Raw genomic sequence first — 16,703 nt, 5'->3', positions numbered from 1 at the left:
TCCAACCCTGCCTTGAACACTTCCAGGGATGCGGCACCCAGAACTTCCCTGGGAAACCTGTGCCAGGGCCTCATCACCCTCACAGTAAAAAATTTCTTCCTAGTATCCAATCTAAACCCGTCCTCTTTCAGTGTGAAACCATCCTGCCTTGTCCTATCCACTCCCCTGGAAGAAGTGACTCTCCAGCTCTCTAGTAGACTCCCTTTAAGTAATGGAAGGTTGTCAAAAGGTCTCCCTGGAGCCTTCTCCTCTCCAGGTTGAACAATACAGCTGTCTCAATCTGTCCTCATAGGAGAGGTGCTTCAGCCCTCTGGTCATCTTTGTGGCCCTCCTCTGGACTCGCTCCAAAAGATCCACATCATTCTTGTGCTGGAGGCCCCAGAGCTGGATGCAGCACTCCAGACGGGTTCTCACAACAGCAGAGTGCAGTGGAGTGGAGTGGAGTAGAGTAGAGTAGAGTAGAGTAGAGTAGAGTAGAGTAGAGTAGAGTAGAGTAGAGTAGAGTAGAGTAGAGTAGATTGGCAGAATCACCTCCAAGTGCCTTGGTAACACTAAGGTTTTTGCAGCTGCTGTAACAGCTAAATGAATAACTTGTGCCAGCTGCTTGCTGTTCAAATCATCCTACTAATTCATAGTCCTGGACAATGTAATTCATTATAGTATTGATTTTTAACATAATTTGAGGCTTGGCTGTTTATTACAACCACAAACATTCTGTCAGATGGCATCTAGGAAGTCATATATCCTAGTCCAGAGGAGAGGGAAGAGAGTCAGGAAGGCTTCTCCTGTGGTTACGTGTCCTGAGAAACCACAAGCAACTTTCTTGTACGACTTCTAATGGAGCAGGAGATGAAGACTACCACATTAAAAATTATGGCTTTGAGACTGGATGATAAAAAGAGAGACAGTTTCTCTTATCTGCTACAATCAAGGAAAGTGTCTTTCCACTCTTTTCCTACTACATGAAGGGATGTCAGTAGAGGGTTTTTTGCTCATTCCTACACTGCTCTGGAGTGTCTGTCCCTCTCCCAGGAAAAGGCAACCTCCCACCTCATTCCTGAGCCTGGAGGGACAAGGTCAGGGCTTGAATGTGGGGCTTTTTCTAAGCTTTGCCACTTTCCTGTCTTTCTGAGAAACAGACCCTGTGCCTGCTGCTGGGAGCACCAAAGCCTTGCCTATGTCCCAGGACTCTCAGAACGTGGGGCTGCAGATCAAAAGGGAACAGAGCAGCGCCTCGTGTTGATGGCCACCTTTAGCAGATTGGAAGAGCAGTTTGTGAATCGGTCAGGAAGGAAACTGTCTGCTCTCTTTATTTCCTCTGAAAAAACATTCTTATACTCACAGATAAAACAATGTGTTATTTTTGTGTCCAAGATGGATGAATGGGTGGGGGAATCAAAGGGCCATCTTTAAATAAGTGCAGGCTGTGTTTGGTTTGGAAGCAGGGGTTGCTGGGCTGTCTGTGGGGAAGAAGGGCCACGTCTGTGGGCATGTCAGAGCAATCTCTCTGCTTGCTCTTGGCTGAGGAACTGAAGAGGCAGCAAATCTGCAAGGACAGAATAGAAACAGCAAATGGCTGCCAGAGCACCCAGCAGGTGGAGGGGATTGTATCCCTAAAAGTCTGGGAAGAAATGCTGCTGGGCATGTGGGGAGCACAGACTCTTGGGCAGCTTTCTTGGGGGGTCAACATGCTTGCTGGGTTGCCATGAAAGCCATTTCCTGCTCCCCTACTGAGGACCCTTGCAGGCCCAGAGAAACAATTAGTTGAAGAGGTGCTGTTTGAAGGAGATAAAGAAAGGAGTACCTTTTACAGCTCGTGCTCACTGAAATATGGACATATAACAAGGAAAGAAATACAGCAATGTGCCCTGCCCTAAAGCTAATATTTGATAACTTTCTGAGAATCCTGCTGATGAAAAGGAAAATATCTCATTTATTGAGTATTCACTGAACTATTCTGAAACTTTGAAAACAATGTTAGCTTTTAAAATAAATTTTATTTAAACGACTTTTTAAAAAATAACTTTTCTTTCTATCTACCTACCTATGTACCTACCTACCTACCTACCTACCTAACCTTTCTGACTTTGTATCTCAAAAAGCTGTTGTGCCTTTTGAGTCATGCTGAAGTCATCAGGAACTTCTCCATGAAGTTTGACTGGAGTTCCCACAGCTACTAAGCTAAGTTCAGCCTGGGTTATGACTTCAGTTTGCAAGATTAAAGGTGGACATCTGGGGACACTAATGTTACCTAGGAAGTCCACTAAAGAGGGTTGGAATGGAGTCCTGGTGGTCAATAGTTCAACCTCATTTCAAACAAGTGTCATCACCAATGGTCTGGCTGAGTTATGACAACCTCTGGGGATGGATATTCCTCAGCATCTCTGAGCACTTATCCCAGTGCTGCAGTGCTGTGATTGTGAGATCCCATGGATTAAGCAGGGTAGATCCCATTGGGGTAGGGGTGAGGGATGCTTTAGGTGCAGCAGATTAGCGTTGTTGCCCCAGGCATTGCTTTTTCTCAGGCTGACACCTGAGCTGCACTGTCATGTTTAGGTGTTTAGAGCTGAGATCCTAACAAGAAAGCCCATATCAGCCAAAGGCTTGAGCTTGTAGCTGGAGGGATCAGCACATTAATCCAGCCTCTCATCCTGGCATACTTGCATGGTTCTGGTGGCTTCTGTTGCTACTGAGAGAAGCTGCTGCTGGTGGCACTTCTTCACTCGCCCCCTCCTCACCCCCCCGCAGCCCTGCAGGCATGGGGTGGTGCAGGGGGGCGTTTAGAGGGGCTCTGGAGGAGAAAGGGGGCTGCTGCTTGGGGCAGAGTCAGACAGATGGACAGAGCTGCACACAGGGAAGAGTCTTTGTGTAATGAGGTGTCTGGTGAGTAAAGGTCTGGGATGGGGCTGTAAGGGGATGCCAGAAATCTTCGGCTACCAGGCAGAGAGAGGGATTTACTACTGCTTACAGCCTCACCAAACTCTGCTAATCCTAAGGGCTCTTCTGAGTGTTTCTGCATGTTCTGCCTCCAATGAAACCTTTTTCTACCCAGCTGAGAGACACAGAGAGCTCTGACTTCAAGGCTTTCAGCAAGACTAGGACTCTGGCAATTGATAACACAGCCCAGCTGGAGAAATGCTTTCTGGTTGCCTACATTGCTCAAACATTTCAAAGACAGCACCTTCGCATCTCTTTGCTGACTCCTGGGCAGCTACTGTGCTGGCTAGAGGGTTGCTGTCCTCCACCCCAGGCCTGGCTGTTCCTTGTGTATATTCTGTGTTCTGCCATATGAAGCTGTGGCAACCAATGAACCTTCAGCCCCTCCAGGTTTTGCTGAACAAATATCAGAAACTATTATCTGCCATCTGCAGGAGTGCTGCTCAAAAGCAAGAGGAGACTATCCCTATGTAAAAGGAAATGCTGATGCCAGAGAATAGGCAAGCTGCATTAGGCTGTATTATTTATGCTATCATTATGTTCCATATCTAAATCAAGTACTTAAAAAAAATACTTGTGAAAAAAGAACTCTCTTGGTATTTCTGGAGACTATTGTATCTCCATTCGTAGTTGCAGCCACGTTTTTCCTCAATGAGGTTTATTCTCAAAGCTCCAGAATGGACATGCCAGGGAAATCTTAGATATGGGGCATGAATACAAATCTGATTATCATTTTTAGAGAGGGAAGACATTATGCCAATTAAGCAACACATCCTCTGAACAAAGCTTTGTAGCCTTTGTGCCATCCAGAGGTGGCACATCCCTCTGGATTACCTGGTAAACCCAGCAGTGAGACACAACAATACCTTTTTCATTTGTCAGGAGTAACACCAAGCTGCCAGGCTCTGAAACTCTGCAAGTGCAGTTGACAAAACTGCTGTGAAATCATGTTCAGAATTACTTTTCCTTGTTCTCTCATTTGCCCTCTCTAGAGGGTATATCAGAATAAGAGGCAGGATATGATGGTTCTTTTTGCATTTTCTACCAATCAGATGAAAAACATATTGTGGGAAGTGTGGGATTTTGACGCGATCGCAGGATTTGCAAAACAAACTGCTCTGAAACTATTTTACAAACCCCTAAATAGCAGTCTGAAGTGAGTTCTATTTTGGCTTTCTTAAAGATCTGTCAGTGGGCTCTAATACTTTCCAGATTTCTAATATTCATGTTTTCTTGCTGCTTCATTTTCAGCTGTTGTCGCCTTTGTTTTTCCTTTTCTGTGCTTAGTGTGTTCCCTGGTTAATAGAGCTCTCCCAGCTCCCTGCCATCTGGGTTCTGTGGGGTGCTGCTGGGAAAGGAGGGGGTCCGGTGTCCCCTCAGGGAGCCTGGCCATGTGCTGCTGGTGTGACTGGCAGGAGGCCTTAGGGCACTGAGCCTGCCAGGGGAGCAGTGGATGGGAGGGAGGGTAGTCCATATGCCCTGGGTTTCTGCCCAGCGGGAACGAGGATCAAGACCCCAGTACTATGCTGTGTATGAGCTGAGCCCCCAGGTGACAGATCAGATCCATCCAAGCCATGAGAAGAAGAGCTCATGGACTCCTGCTGGCAGCACCATGAGTCTCCAAGAGAATCCCCAGGTCATCACCCCACTGATGGTTTTGGTGAGGATTCACAACATGTCTAGGATGGAGATGTGGGCTGCGGGGTTCAGCCATCAGCAGCGATGAGCTCTCTGAGATGTGGATAAGGAAAGGCATCAGGTCCTGGACAGCAAACCCCAAGCAGCAGCACTGCAATGTGCCCTAGGTCACACTTGGAGTCACTGGTGCCTACACCAGCACAAACCCTCCCAGGAGCTTCTCCTGCACCTTAGCAGCAGCTCTCACATCACAGTACTGCCTGTGGGAAAGGCCCAGCAGAGCCATCCCCTCTGTGCAGCCTTGTCCTCTCCCGAGGCTGCAGGCGATCTTTTTTTTGGCTCTGCGAGCCAGTCCAAACAGAGATTAATACCCCATTGAAAAGAGCTGGTCCTTCCTGGTATTTTATTTTAATGGCAAAAAAAACCCCATGAAGTGCCCTTGGTTTGCAGGTCATTTTCTAATGTGTTTCCCACTTGATTTTTCCAGGCATAACAGAGAGGTCAAACCTGGAGCTGATAACTCTGACCTGTACCTGTGTGGCTGCAACGCTGTTCTGGCTCCTGCTGACCCTCTTCATTCGCAAGCTGAAGAGGGTAAGAACAGACAGGGATCCTCCTGTGACACCTGCCTCTGCTTGGCAGCCCTTTGCTCATGTCAGAAAAATTTTCCCAGGCTGCTGGGATTACCAAAGAAAAAGTCTGTTTCACTGTCACAGCACCAAGTCTGCCAGGGTTCAAGGAGTGTTTGAACAACACCTTCAGGCACATGGCATGACTCTTGGGGCTGTCCTGTGCAAGGCTAGGAATTGAACTTTGATGATCCTTGTGGGTCCCTTCCAACTCAGAATATCCTATGATCCTGTGATTCTTTGACACTGCTCACCCTTGTTCCTGGTGCAATAACCAGGCTCCTGATGTGTGCTGGAGAACTGTGACTTGCAGGGCTGAGTATGAGTAAGTCAGAAAGAAAAGCCCTGGTGGGGACAAGGCTCTGAGGCTCAAAAGAATTTGGGTGCCTGACTCACACCAAAGGCATCCTCAGTCCCTTATAAAAACTGTGGGAGTTTGGCATCCTAATGTCTTTGAAGATTTGAGTGAGTGGGAATGACAGATCTTCACAGAATGTGCTGGGGCCTGGTTCACACAGTGTCTGGTATAATTACATCACTTCCAAAGTGATATTTTGCTGAAGGAGTTTTGATGGTGCAGCTTCTGGTGCAGATGATCCTGTACCAACATGATAAATTTAACTGCCCCTGCAGCTGACCCTCCTTCTTGTCCAAGGCTGACTGTGATGGTTTAAAACCCCTTTTTGCCGACAGCGCCCTGTCTGCATTGTGTGCTGTGTGGAGACTAAACCACAGCAGCTTTCCCAAGCAGAAAATACAGCTCCTCAATCGTGCAGGAAGATTTCAGTGTAACCTGTAGGAGCAGATGGATTTGAGGGAAGGTACTGGGGCCCTGCAAAACATGAGCTGAGAAATGGCTGGGTGCCCCCTCTCCTCATTCCCACACCACCATCAGCCCAGGGGCAGCACAGCACAGCACCTTGGGGACCTGCTGACAGCCACCACAGCTGGGCATGTCCCAGCTGGCTATGGGATGGCTGGAGGTCCCCTGCAGCCTGACAGACCATTTCATCCCAGCCTGCATTAAGGCCTGCCAGTGTCTTAGGCTGGGCACTAAGAGCTTCTATTGGAAAGGAGCACCAGACCTCCAAATCAGGGTGGTATGGCAGCAGTCACCCTGCCTGCACTCCTACTGCTGCAGGCTTCAGCAAGGAGAAACGTGTGGGAGCTTGGGGAAAAGGAAAGAAGAGGTCAGCTGAAGCTGTGGAGAGACTTCATAGCTGTAAGGGAAATTACAAGGCCAGAGGGACCAGTGCCGAATGCTCAGCAGTATTGATGAAGTTGAAATGTGACTGCAAATCCTGGGGAAAAGCAAGCTTTAAATGTAACAAGGGAGTTGGAGATCTTTTTTATTTTACTTTTTTATGAGAACAAAACTTGTTAGACTGTTAAAAGATAATAAAAATATCATCATCACTGTAGAACAAGGGACTTTAACTAAATGACATGTTAAGGCAACTTTCCAGATGAGCCTTTCCAGCTAGTGCTAGTCTGTGTTTATGGTCTTCTCTGTGTTTCTCTTGTAAACTCTTACTCTCAAAGATTTATGTTTGGAATCAGCTCTGAATTAAATTTTAGATACAAACTATGTTGCCACAACAGAGAAAAAAAGATGCTCTCCAAGAGCATTTTCTTAAAGCCTCTCTGTGATGCACACAGGGACATATTGTATCCTTAACAATTTTTCATCATTGAAGATGTTGCTTCAAATTTCTATTTGTGCCAAAAATTTGAGTGCATCTGAAAAAAGAATGGTGAGAAACTAAACTTTCCTCTCTCCTAGTGCTTTTTCTGGGTGGGTCCACTTAACAGCTCCTCTAATGTGATGGGTAGGAGCACTCTGGCACACACATCTCTATCCAGGAATGCCCTTTCTGGAGTACCACACAACTTTCTGTTCCTACTCATATCCCACTTATCCATGTCCTTTCCAGACTTCCTGGATGTTTTGGAGCCAGGCTTTAAGCCTCCTGACTTTTTCCCAAGCATCAATGCATCCTTCTTGGGACAAAATTTATGGGTTTGGGGAAGATGAAAAACAGCTAGAACAGCAGTTGTTAATTACTGTTATTTTAGCCTAGATGTGTTTGTAATCAAGGCATGCACAGCTAGGAACATCCTTCTCAAAAAGCATGCCTGGAAGTGCAGGTATTAGGGACATATTTTGAAGCTGTAGAGGAGGGAAGTTGAAAGTATTAGGAGCAGTTAAAGCAAGTGACACAAAAGAGAATATATGGTTATATCTGTATGTTTGTGGTACCCGTATGTCTTTGTCCCCGTGCTACTTCCACAAGTTTAGGAAAAGCAACACATTCAGGTTCAGTTCTGCAGATTTCCCATAAACTCCAACTAATAGCCAGGAAATTATGACAAACAAGAGACCTTTTCTGTAGAAAAATAAGTACTCTTGTGTCAAGAAAAATCCAGTGGACTAGAATGACAATCTTGATGCTCTTTGAAGGAACATATGTTTCAAAATGGATGAACTGCAGGAAACTTTCAGATCAGATTCACCTTTCCTTATATTTCTCAAGTGAAATGGGTAACCCATTTGCTCAGGAGAAACTAAACTGGCAAATTAATTTGAAATTTTATGTTTTAAATTATGTGTTTGAGTCCAGCTATTTATAAATTACTCTAGACTCAAATGGTTGAGAAAGTTTTTCAGAAACGATACCAAGGAAATAAAAAATCCTAAAAATTTGTCAGCAGTTTGTGAAGTGTATAATGTCCAGTGTCCTGATGACTTATCTTGCACAATTTCTAACCACATATGACCTCTCTTTGCAGGATATATGGAACAAATAAGCACTGGCAGTAGAACTCCATCTGTTGCATGTGGCCACTTCTTGCTTTGCACAATCATGAAGGAAAGTTATTTTTATCAGCAGTGTTTAGTCACTCGCTGAAAGTATTTCTCCTGACTGTGCAGACAGCCTGTGTCATAACACCATATGTTAATAGGGACCCACATGGATTCCATTGAAGAAACTGGTATGTCACATGGGAGGAAAGCTAGAGGAGGGAGTTTCTTTTATACAGAAACTCTTGCAATACGTAGAAAAGCCAAAGGGAGCTCAACCAGACCATCCACTGTGCAGTGAAACATGCAGCCTTGTGAACAGAACTAGCTTGGAGCCCTCGATCCAGACAAGAAGGTGCTGACAGAGACCCTAATTCTCTTTTTCATTTTGCAATGTCTTTGTTTTCTAGCCTCGTTCCTCTGAAATGAAGACCAACCATTACCTGTCAATCATAATGGATCCAGATGAAGTCCCCTTAGATGAGCAATGTGAACGTCTACCTTACGATGCCAGCAAGTGGGAAATTGCAAGAGAAAGGCTAAAACTAGGTAATACTGGAATAGTTCATATAGAGTTTGGATTGATTTAATAAGATGTGTCTGCAGCTATGGGTAAAGAGGAGCTGGCTGTGTTCTAGGCACTCAGCACAATGTACTGCCAGGTTTGGTGTGATCTGTACCCCACTGAGAGCACTGATCTGGGGATGAATTACAGCCTTTAGGACCGACTGACCATGTCTGCTTGACTTTTCAAATGCATATTTGGACTCTGTAGGAAAATGAAAATAGAATCATGAGATCATTTAGGTTGGAAAAGACCCTTAAGATGAAGTACAGCCATGGTAATCTACCTGTTCACTCCAGGAAAAAGCTGTGGGAGAAAGTGACAAAGGCTCTACTAAGGTCCAGGTAGACAACTTCCACAGCCTTTCCCTCGTCTATTAAGTTGGCCACCTGGCCACAGAAGGAGAATATAGACAAGAATGATGCATTCTATATTTTGGAAACTGATTTACTTAAAACATGACACAAAAAGAGCAACCAAAGAATTCAAATCAGACTGCAAACTTTGATGTTTCTCTCTAGACTCAGGAGCCTGACTTTTGGCATACACTGTAATCTTGGTGATTTATTATAACAAGGATGAAGGGTCTGGAGGGGAAGTTGTACAAGGAGCAGCTGAGGTTAGTTTATCTGTTCAGCCTGGAGAAGAGGAGTAGAGAAGAGACCTCATTGCAGTTTCAACTTCCTCATGAGGGGAAGAGGAGGGGCAGGCACTGATCTCTTCTCTGCGGTGACCAGTGGCAGAACCCAAGGAAATGGCCTGGAGTTGTGTTGGGGGATGTTTAGGTTGGATATTAGAAAAAGGTTCTTCACACAGAGGGTGATTGGACACTGGAACAGGCCCCCCAAGGAAGTGGTCACAGCACTAGCCTGGCAGAGCTCAAGAGGCATCTAGACAACACTCACAGGCCCATGGTGTGCTGCTTGGAATTGTGCTGTCCAGGGCCAGGGTCATCCTCAAGGATGATCCTTGTGGATCCCTTCCAACTCAGGATATTCTATGGTTTTCTTGCCTTTCTTTAACCTGAAATCTTGGAAAAAAGCCAGTGCAGAAATGGGTCCTCATAATCCATCCTGCACCCTTTCCCATTTCTCCCTCTCCTTTTTCCAGCACAATCTCCTTGTTTGCCCTCTGTGCTGCAGTTTTATAAATATTGTGTTATTCCACCATAAAGTGCAAGAATGTGACATGTAAGTCCACACATAAATAAATAAATATCCTTGAAAACTTTAAGCCTACAACCAGCTCCCCTATAGATGTCCCAGAAAAAGGCATGGGTTTGGAACCATTCCTTATTAAGCCTAGTGTGGGGCTGATGAGAAGGGAAGGGGGGAAGGGACCTTAATTTGAAGTTGATGAATCGCTCCTGAAACCATGCAGACTTTAGCAAGAAGGTCAACATTAAAATGTCAGTGATAAGCTCAGCCTGGTTGCTATAGTACTGTTTGTTCTTCCAGGCATGCATTACACTTGTTCTACAGCAAGGTGTAGAAAATCCTTGCATTTAAGTCAGGAGCTGTAACAGATTCCTCCTGTCTCCGAGGTATCAGGGGCAGAGCTTGGTTAACATGTGCAAAATTAGGATCACACCTAATTTGCTGGCCAGAAGACACAAGGTGGCCAGATGTGGATAAGCACAGCTGAAATACATTGCTCTCGATTTATAATTGTCACACATAATTCTGGGAATGCTGGAACCTTGTGCTGGAGTGACTTCAATCTTCAGACAATTTTCTTACAGCGATGGACCAAGAGCCTGATGTGCAGACAATGTGACCACCGGGAAAGAAACAAACAGAAATGGAATGTAAACACCAAGGAAAACCCATGCCTTGCAGGGTTAGTGTTTGGAGTCCAGAGGTGACGAACGATGACCAGAGAATGAGTTAAAAGTGGAAGAACTGGTGTAAACAAATAAAGAATGCTGACAACGAATGAGAACCAGATTTGGAGAAGCTGTGTATGTCCAGTATGTGAGATCAGCTCAGTGCAAGTCCTGCCTGCATGGCAGTTGGCTCAGCCTTTGAGTAACCTTGGCAGTCTCTGAGGATTAGTGTCTCACAAACACAAAATGTGCTTCTACGGTTTTTAAAAAATATTTTTACTTAGAAATGCAACCCCTTCCGGCATCTGATGTGACTGTTTTTCTCTTTCCACCTACTTATCCTCCAGGACACATATTTATTATAAATTTTGCACAGAAGTCTCTCCTTTCAGCCCACATCTCTTTTGCTGTGTGTTCCTCCAACACGCGTACACACAGCCCACGGCTGTGATGCAATGCTTATATAACAGGACTCTCCCTTCGTCTGTAAGGGGTACAGACATTACAGGGAATTTCATGTGGGCATCACTCAAGTCAGGGTAATTAACATTCAGCATAAATTAGTCTCACTGAGAGTAAAATGTCATCTTCTCATCAGGCAGAAAAATGCTGGTGCTATAAATCACTGTCAGTGTGGTCAGCGACACGCACTGTGTTAGCTGAGCTATTGTTGTGTTTCTCCCCTGGCTCTTGGGCTTGACCTTCCCAGCCTGCAGAGGTGACACGGTGGGATGCAGGGCCCGGGGCAGAGTGGCTGCTGGCTCCAGAGCAGTGTCACACACGCTGGTGGCAGCCACCCTCCCGAGCCCCTGCCTCCTGGGCACTGCAAGCCTGCGGTGCTGGCACGCAGCACAGCACTTCCCGCTCTCCTGCAGGTGCACGGCTGCCAATGTAACACAGGGGAAACATTACATAGGAAACACCCACGTGGGGAAAACCCAGATGGCTCAAACGGTGCCAAAGAACCCCAGAAGTGAACACACCTTTGAGCCTGTGCCTTCCCACAGACATGGAGTGCGGTGTCTGCAAGTGCTTTTGGCTGATGCTCCAGCTCCAGCAACTGACATGCTTGAAGGACCCTGCTAAATGGGACTGAAAGGAAAATCTCCTGATCCAAAACTCCTTGACTGAGGCGTATGTTCACTTTAATGGGTTCTGAGCGGCCCAGTAAACCCAAGTCAAGTGTGGAAAACTTAAGTAGAGCACTTTGCTTCACTGGTCTGGATCTAAATGCTGCAACATTACATACCTGAGCATTACCCCAAACACATCCAGCGTCGCTGCTCAAAGGCTATGACAAACTGACTGCTCAGATGGTTGGGCAACTTAATATTCCTCTGTTTAATAATTTTGTAGTTACTTTGTATGTCAACAGAAGGGACTTTTGCAAGAACAACCACAGCCACAATTGCATTCTAAACTGTGGAGTTTTGAGCTGCATGCTGAAAAGTTAAAGCAGCCCTGTCCTGTGCTACCATTCAGCACAGTACAAACAACAGCAGAGCAGCAAAGATGAGTGTCATTACAGTTTCCCATGGAATCACACTGCTGTTTAGAGAAGGAAGTGCTGTTTCCAGTGCTCATTCTCCTTTCTGAAAGGTTAGCAGCTTTGTGCAGCTTTATGAGCCGGTATGTTTTCCAAGTGGTGACTAAGTAGGTTATCACAATGTGGGAAGTGAATTATAGTGATGGGAATAGATTAGAGGTGGTATGGATTAAACAAAGGTGTGCTGGGTTTTCTAGGACCCCAAACTGCAAGTTCTCCATGTAGAAACCATGAACAGTCAAAACATTAAGGACTAAAAACATCAATTCACTAAGAATACTGAGACCTGAGTCTTAATGATGCTTCCCTAATACATCTGCTGAATGAAGAATCTATATGCAGTAACTGGAAAAGGTGACAGTAGGTTTTTAGACACACACTGATTCATCTGTATTTCTCTATCAAACACTAAGCCCTTCACAAACCAAGTGATTTTGTAGATAAAGTTCTTTGTGGTTTTTATTTTATGTAAAAAATGGCAACACTTTTGCACATCTAGGGTGGAAATAATTTTCTGGGGTTTTTTTGGCTTAGCATATTCCACTTTGTGTTTCCATTGTTTTAGTAATGTATGATATTTGCTTCTACTGACATACTGAGAATTACAGTTTAGATACAATATACACATATAAAAGGCAGTATTGAATTAAATTAGTACAGACAGCAGCTCTTTTCCTCTGCTTGCAAGTATCTGAGTGGGATTCATGTCTCACTGAGATACCAATAAGATAAATGTCCAAGTGAGAGCTAGTCAAACAGGTGTTCATCACAGGAATAGGAAATTGTCCTGTGGAGATTGTCATGTCACATGTGCACATCTGAGGAATAGATACATGGCACATGTTATCCTTTGCTTTTATATGAAAAGCTGACTGTTATTTTCTGCCCTTCTCTACATCACAGCTCCTGCTGCCATACTCTTGTTAGACACTTTGGTACCTGGGTTCTGCTGAAGGTGAAGCACAAAAGCAATCTGAAAACAATTATTTGGAAATAAAACTTATTGCTAGCTGATATGTTGACAAGATCTCCCTGACCAAGCCTTGACAGCCTCTGTAGCAGGGCAGAGGCAGCCAGACCTGTCCCTGTGAATACATTGTCAACGAGGGTCTGTGTCACAAAGGACATAACTGGCACCACCAGGCTGCTGCACAGTGCAGTGTACTCAGGGAAAAGAGGAGCAAAATCTTCCTCTGGCAGAGCTAGACTGAAAAAATCAAGTTTGAAGCCAGTGTACCTCCAGTGAATGGCTGCATTAATTTAGTGACATTTTCACTCCTTTCACTTGCTCCCTCTGTCTTCTTGTTTGACTGCTTACTTTTAAAAAACGCCCCAACAAACCAAAAAACCTAAGCCAGCTATATGTTGGAAATACACCTATGGGACTCGTTGGAAAGTGCATTTTTCACTTTATGATCTATGAAGCCATTTGCTGACAGGACTCCTGTTTTTACCAAATGTATGTCTCCACTTTATTTTCTCTACAGGAAAGTCTCTTGGACACGGAGCTTTTGGAAAGGTGGTACAAGCATCTGCCTTTGGAATCAGGAAATCACCAACATGCAGAGTAGTTGCTGTGAAAATGCTGAAAGGTATCTTGCTGCAAAGCTGCATTGAAAAAAATGATGCCTTATATAGTGGCGCATTTTTTCATACAATTCTGCCAAAAGCAAAAGCTTTCCACAATAACTTTTTGAAGCCTCCAAAATGTGCACAAATCAAGTTTAAGGTCCACCAAAATGAAATGGCAGAACTATGAAATAAAAAAATGTATCTTCAGTAAGAAGTCATACCATTATGCTAGACTGACCCCATACCGAATGCTGAGAATGAAATTTAGCTGAAGTGTAAGGTATCCACCTTGATGTGAAGACACTTATATAGAGGCTTTCATATTTTCCTTAGCCATTTGTTCCAAGGAATGATCGTCCCACTGTTAAAACCAGATGCCTCATGCCTCATTCGCATATGCCTGACTTTTGCATTTCATTCTAACCTTCTCCATCAGATTTCATAATGATTTTTCTTCACAAAGGCCCTTTTATTAAGCAAAACACATTGAGCAGTTGAAACCTTTGTGGTGTTGTGCAGGTGTGTCCCCTCTGAACTGGCTGCAGGCTCATCACACAATGCTTAGTATGCTGACACCCAGGTTCTACAATGGATTTGCCTGCACTGTTCATAGACCAGTGCTCATCTGAAAGTAAAATCATTGCCCAGCTATTCACTGCCACCTTTCTCATTGGAGCAGAAAGGACAAAAGGCCCCGTTAATTTGAAGAGGGCACTTGGGACATTAGCAAGCAGGATGATATTCAGTCATAGCCTGCAGCAGCTGTGATAGAATTTCCTAACCCAGAGACCTGGTGGCAACCCTCCAATGTATTCAGCTTTCCCTTCTTTATGTGTGTAAGGATCGTAGCAGGCTTTTTTTTTTTTTTTTTTTTTTTTTTGCCTTGCCCCAGGAGTTTATGCTGCACTGCTTATCTGTCTTAATCCCTGTCTTAATCCTTTTGGTGTTGTTTCTCTGCCAGGGCACATCCCCTATTCTGCCAGTATGGCTTGGAACCCCGATGCTCTTGGTTGACCCTGTTCAGGAATAGTTTGAATGAACCTATCTTAGCCAGTGGCTCCCAGCTTCACATATGCTTACTTACCATTCATCAGGAGATGTCTACATGTAAATTCCAGCCCTTGGAGTGGACTGCTGGGTTCAGGGTTTCTTTATGTATAGCAGCAGGCTTCTCGTGCCAGCCAGCACCGCCAGGGAGCAGTGGGTGCTCCTGGAATAGACAGGAGCAGATGGCAGCTACAAGAAGTCTTCCTGGTGGGAGTCACATGTGCCATGTGCAGAGTAGATGCTTGTATCTAGCTGGTCACAAATGCCCTTCACTGGCAGTGGTGAGAGACAACAGTTCATCCCATCCTAAGGCAGATTCCTGCATACGGGGAGCTGAGTCCTTGTTCAGTGCTGCTGACAATGAAGAGAGCCAGTGGTGACCAGATCTTCTGTAGGTGTCTTTAGTATCTCACCTAAAGCATGGGGAGATCTTCCTCATTCCTTGTGTCCTCACTAGATAATCCGGGAACTCTGCAGTCCTTCACAGGCCTTATCCTCACAGAATTCCCGTGTGGTGGAGGGGAAGTGTCACCACCCAAGCAAATAGTGGATCACCAAGTGGAAGACAAGTTTTGTCTGGGACACCAAGAATAACTGTTTCCATTCAGATGTTGAAAGCAAGCCCTTTAAGACCTAGCTCGAGGGTTTTTTTCCACAGGACTGTTCTTCTTGCTTTTGGTGTCTAAACTGAAAAACTCCTTTTGGGCCTACACAAAGCAATATTTTTTTCTTGTTTTCTTAACAAAATTAAATTCTTCAAGAAAAACAAATTGTTCAGGGGGAATGAAAAGTTTCACTCAGCACTCACATTCGTTTTGGATTTATTTGAGGGACTTCTTATGTCATTCCTATTGTTATTGACCATGACTGGTAAGGGTGAGACACAGTCACTTCACTTGAACAAATTAATATTTACTTCCCTGGTCTATCTTCAGGCTTCCTACATGATGAACAGAATCAGGCAGGCATCACCCGGGGTAGTTCATCTTTCCCTTATACAGATGGCTAAACACGATGGCTGCACCAGCTTCTGGAAATACTTTGCTCTTGCCACTGACCCCTTAAGATGTTGATTAGTTTAGGCTAGAATACAACCCTTAGATAGCTGAAGTCAGGTCAGACAAAACCTATTCTAGATAGAGTTAATTACAATCTTGAGATCCCTTTTTATTTGTTCTTTCAATTTTTTGGCTGAAATGTCAGAACTATTCATGTAAGAAAAAAAAATCAGTTCTAAATATAATAGAGTCTACTGGGAGGAAGTTGAGTGCCTGACTCTTTTTATGGGTTTAATTTCAACCAAGAGGATGCTGAACAGGGAGGAATAGAGAGGAACATCAATAGAAGAAGTACATCCAGTAATGGAGATTATTTCAATGGAAAGTAATGAGAAGTGGTAAAGCTCAGCAGGACCAGTACTTTGCCTTTTCACATTGACTTTTATTTTGTATTTACAGAAGGGGCCACAGCAAGTGAATACAAAGCACTGATGACTGAGCTGAAAATCCTAATCCACATTGGTCATCATCTCAACATTGTGAATTTGTTGGGAGCTTGCACAAAAAACGGAGGTAAAAAAGTCTGCACTGCTCTGAAAATGGGTTTGTATTATCTCCCAATAACAGGCAATGACCCCTGTGTTTTTTCATGCAGAGGTCAAGTTAGTAACTTTTATATTCGAGCTCATCCTGTAGCTGGTGAAAAAAAAAGAGGAAAATAAAAAGAGATTTTAGTCATTTAATGAAGTGATTAAACATTTCCTCTCTTTAAACTCTCTTAGTATTAATATATGAAGTATGAACTTAGGAACATGCCACTTATTCTCCTGTATCTCACTCCCTCCACTGCTCAGGCTCAAGTTAAACATGATGGGTAGAGGTTGGGAGCAAGGGATATCAGCTGCTGGCCCTGAACTACGAATCACAGTGCAGCTGTTGTAAAATCCTTCACGATATTACACTAACAAAATCAAAAGACCAGTATGGGAGATTGTTTGTTCTAGATATGTCACCTATTTTAGTTCAACAAGTGTGTGTGGGCTGTGGGGCTCCAGTCTGAACTGCCCGAAGAGGAAACAGAGTGTCCCTCAGGACCCAGACTCAAGACTCAGCTTTCAAAAGCTAGGCCCGCCCTAATTTCCA

General features: G+C 44.4%; 1 protein-coding gene across 1 annotated transcript in view; it reads left to right on the top strand.

Annotated features, from left to right (window-relative positions):
• The window catches only part of FLT1 (fms related receptor tyrosine kinase 1), a 108,967-nt gene that overhangs the window by 76,240 nt on the left and 16,024 nt on the right, over window positions 1-16,703 (top strand). Inside the window, exons 16-19 of the mRNA XM_063394725.1 lie at window positions 5,063-5,169; window positions 8,418-8,556; window positions 13,431-13,535; window positions 16,020-16,133. Of these exons, the coding sequence (XP_063250795.1) occupies window positions 5,063-5,169; window positions 8,418-8,556; window positions 13,431-13,535; window positions 16,020-16,133 (465 nt within the window). The remainder of the gene's footprint in view (window positions 1-5,062; window positions 5,170-8,417; window positions 8,557-13,430; window positions 13,536-16,019; window positions 16,134-16,703) is intronic.

The sequence above is a fragment of the Prinia subflava genome, chromosome 3 (genome assembly GCF_021018805.1).
Source record: "Prinia subflava isolate CZ2003 ecotype Zambia chromosome 3, Cam_Psub_1.2, whole genome shotgun sequence".
Taxonomy (NCBI): Eukaryota; Metazoa; Chordata; class Aves; order Passeriformes; family Cisticolidae; genus Prinia; species Prinia subflava.
This window is presented reverse-complemented; position numbering and strand designations above follow the sequence as displayed.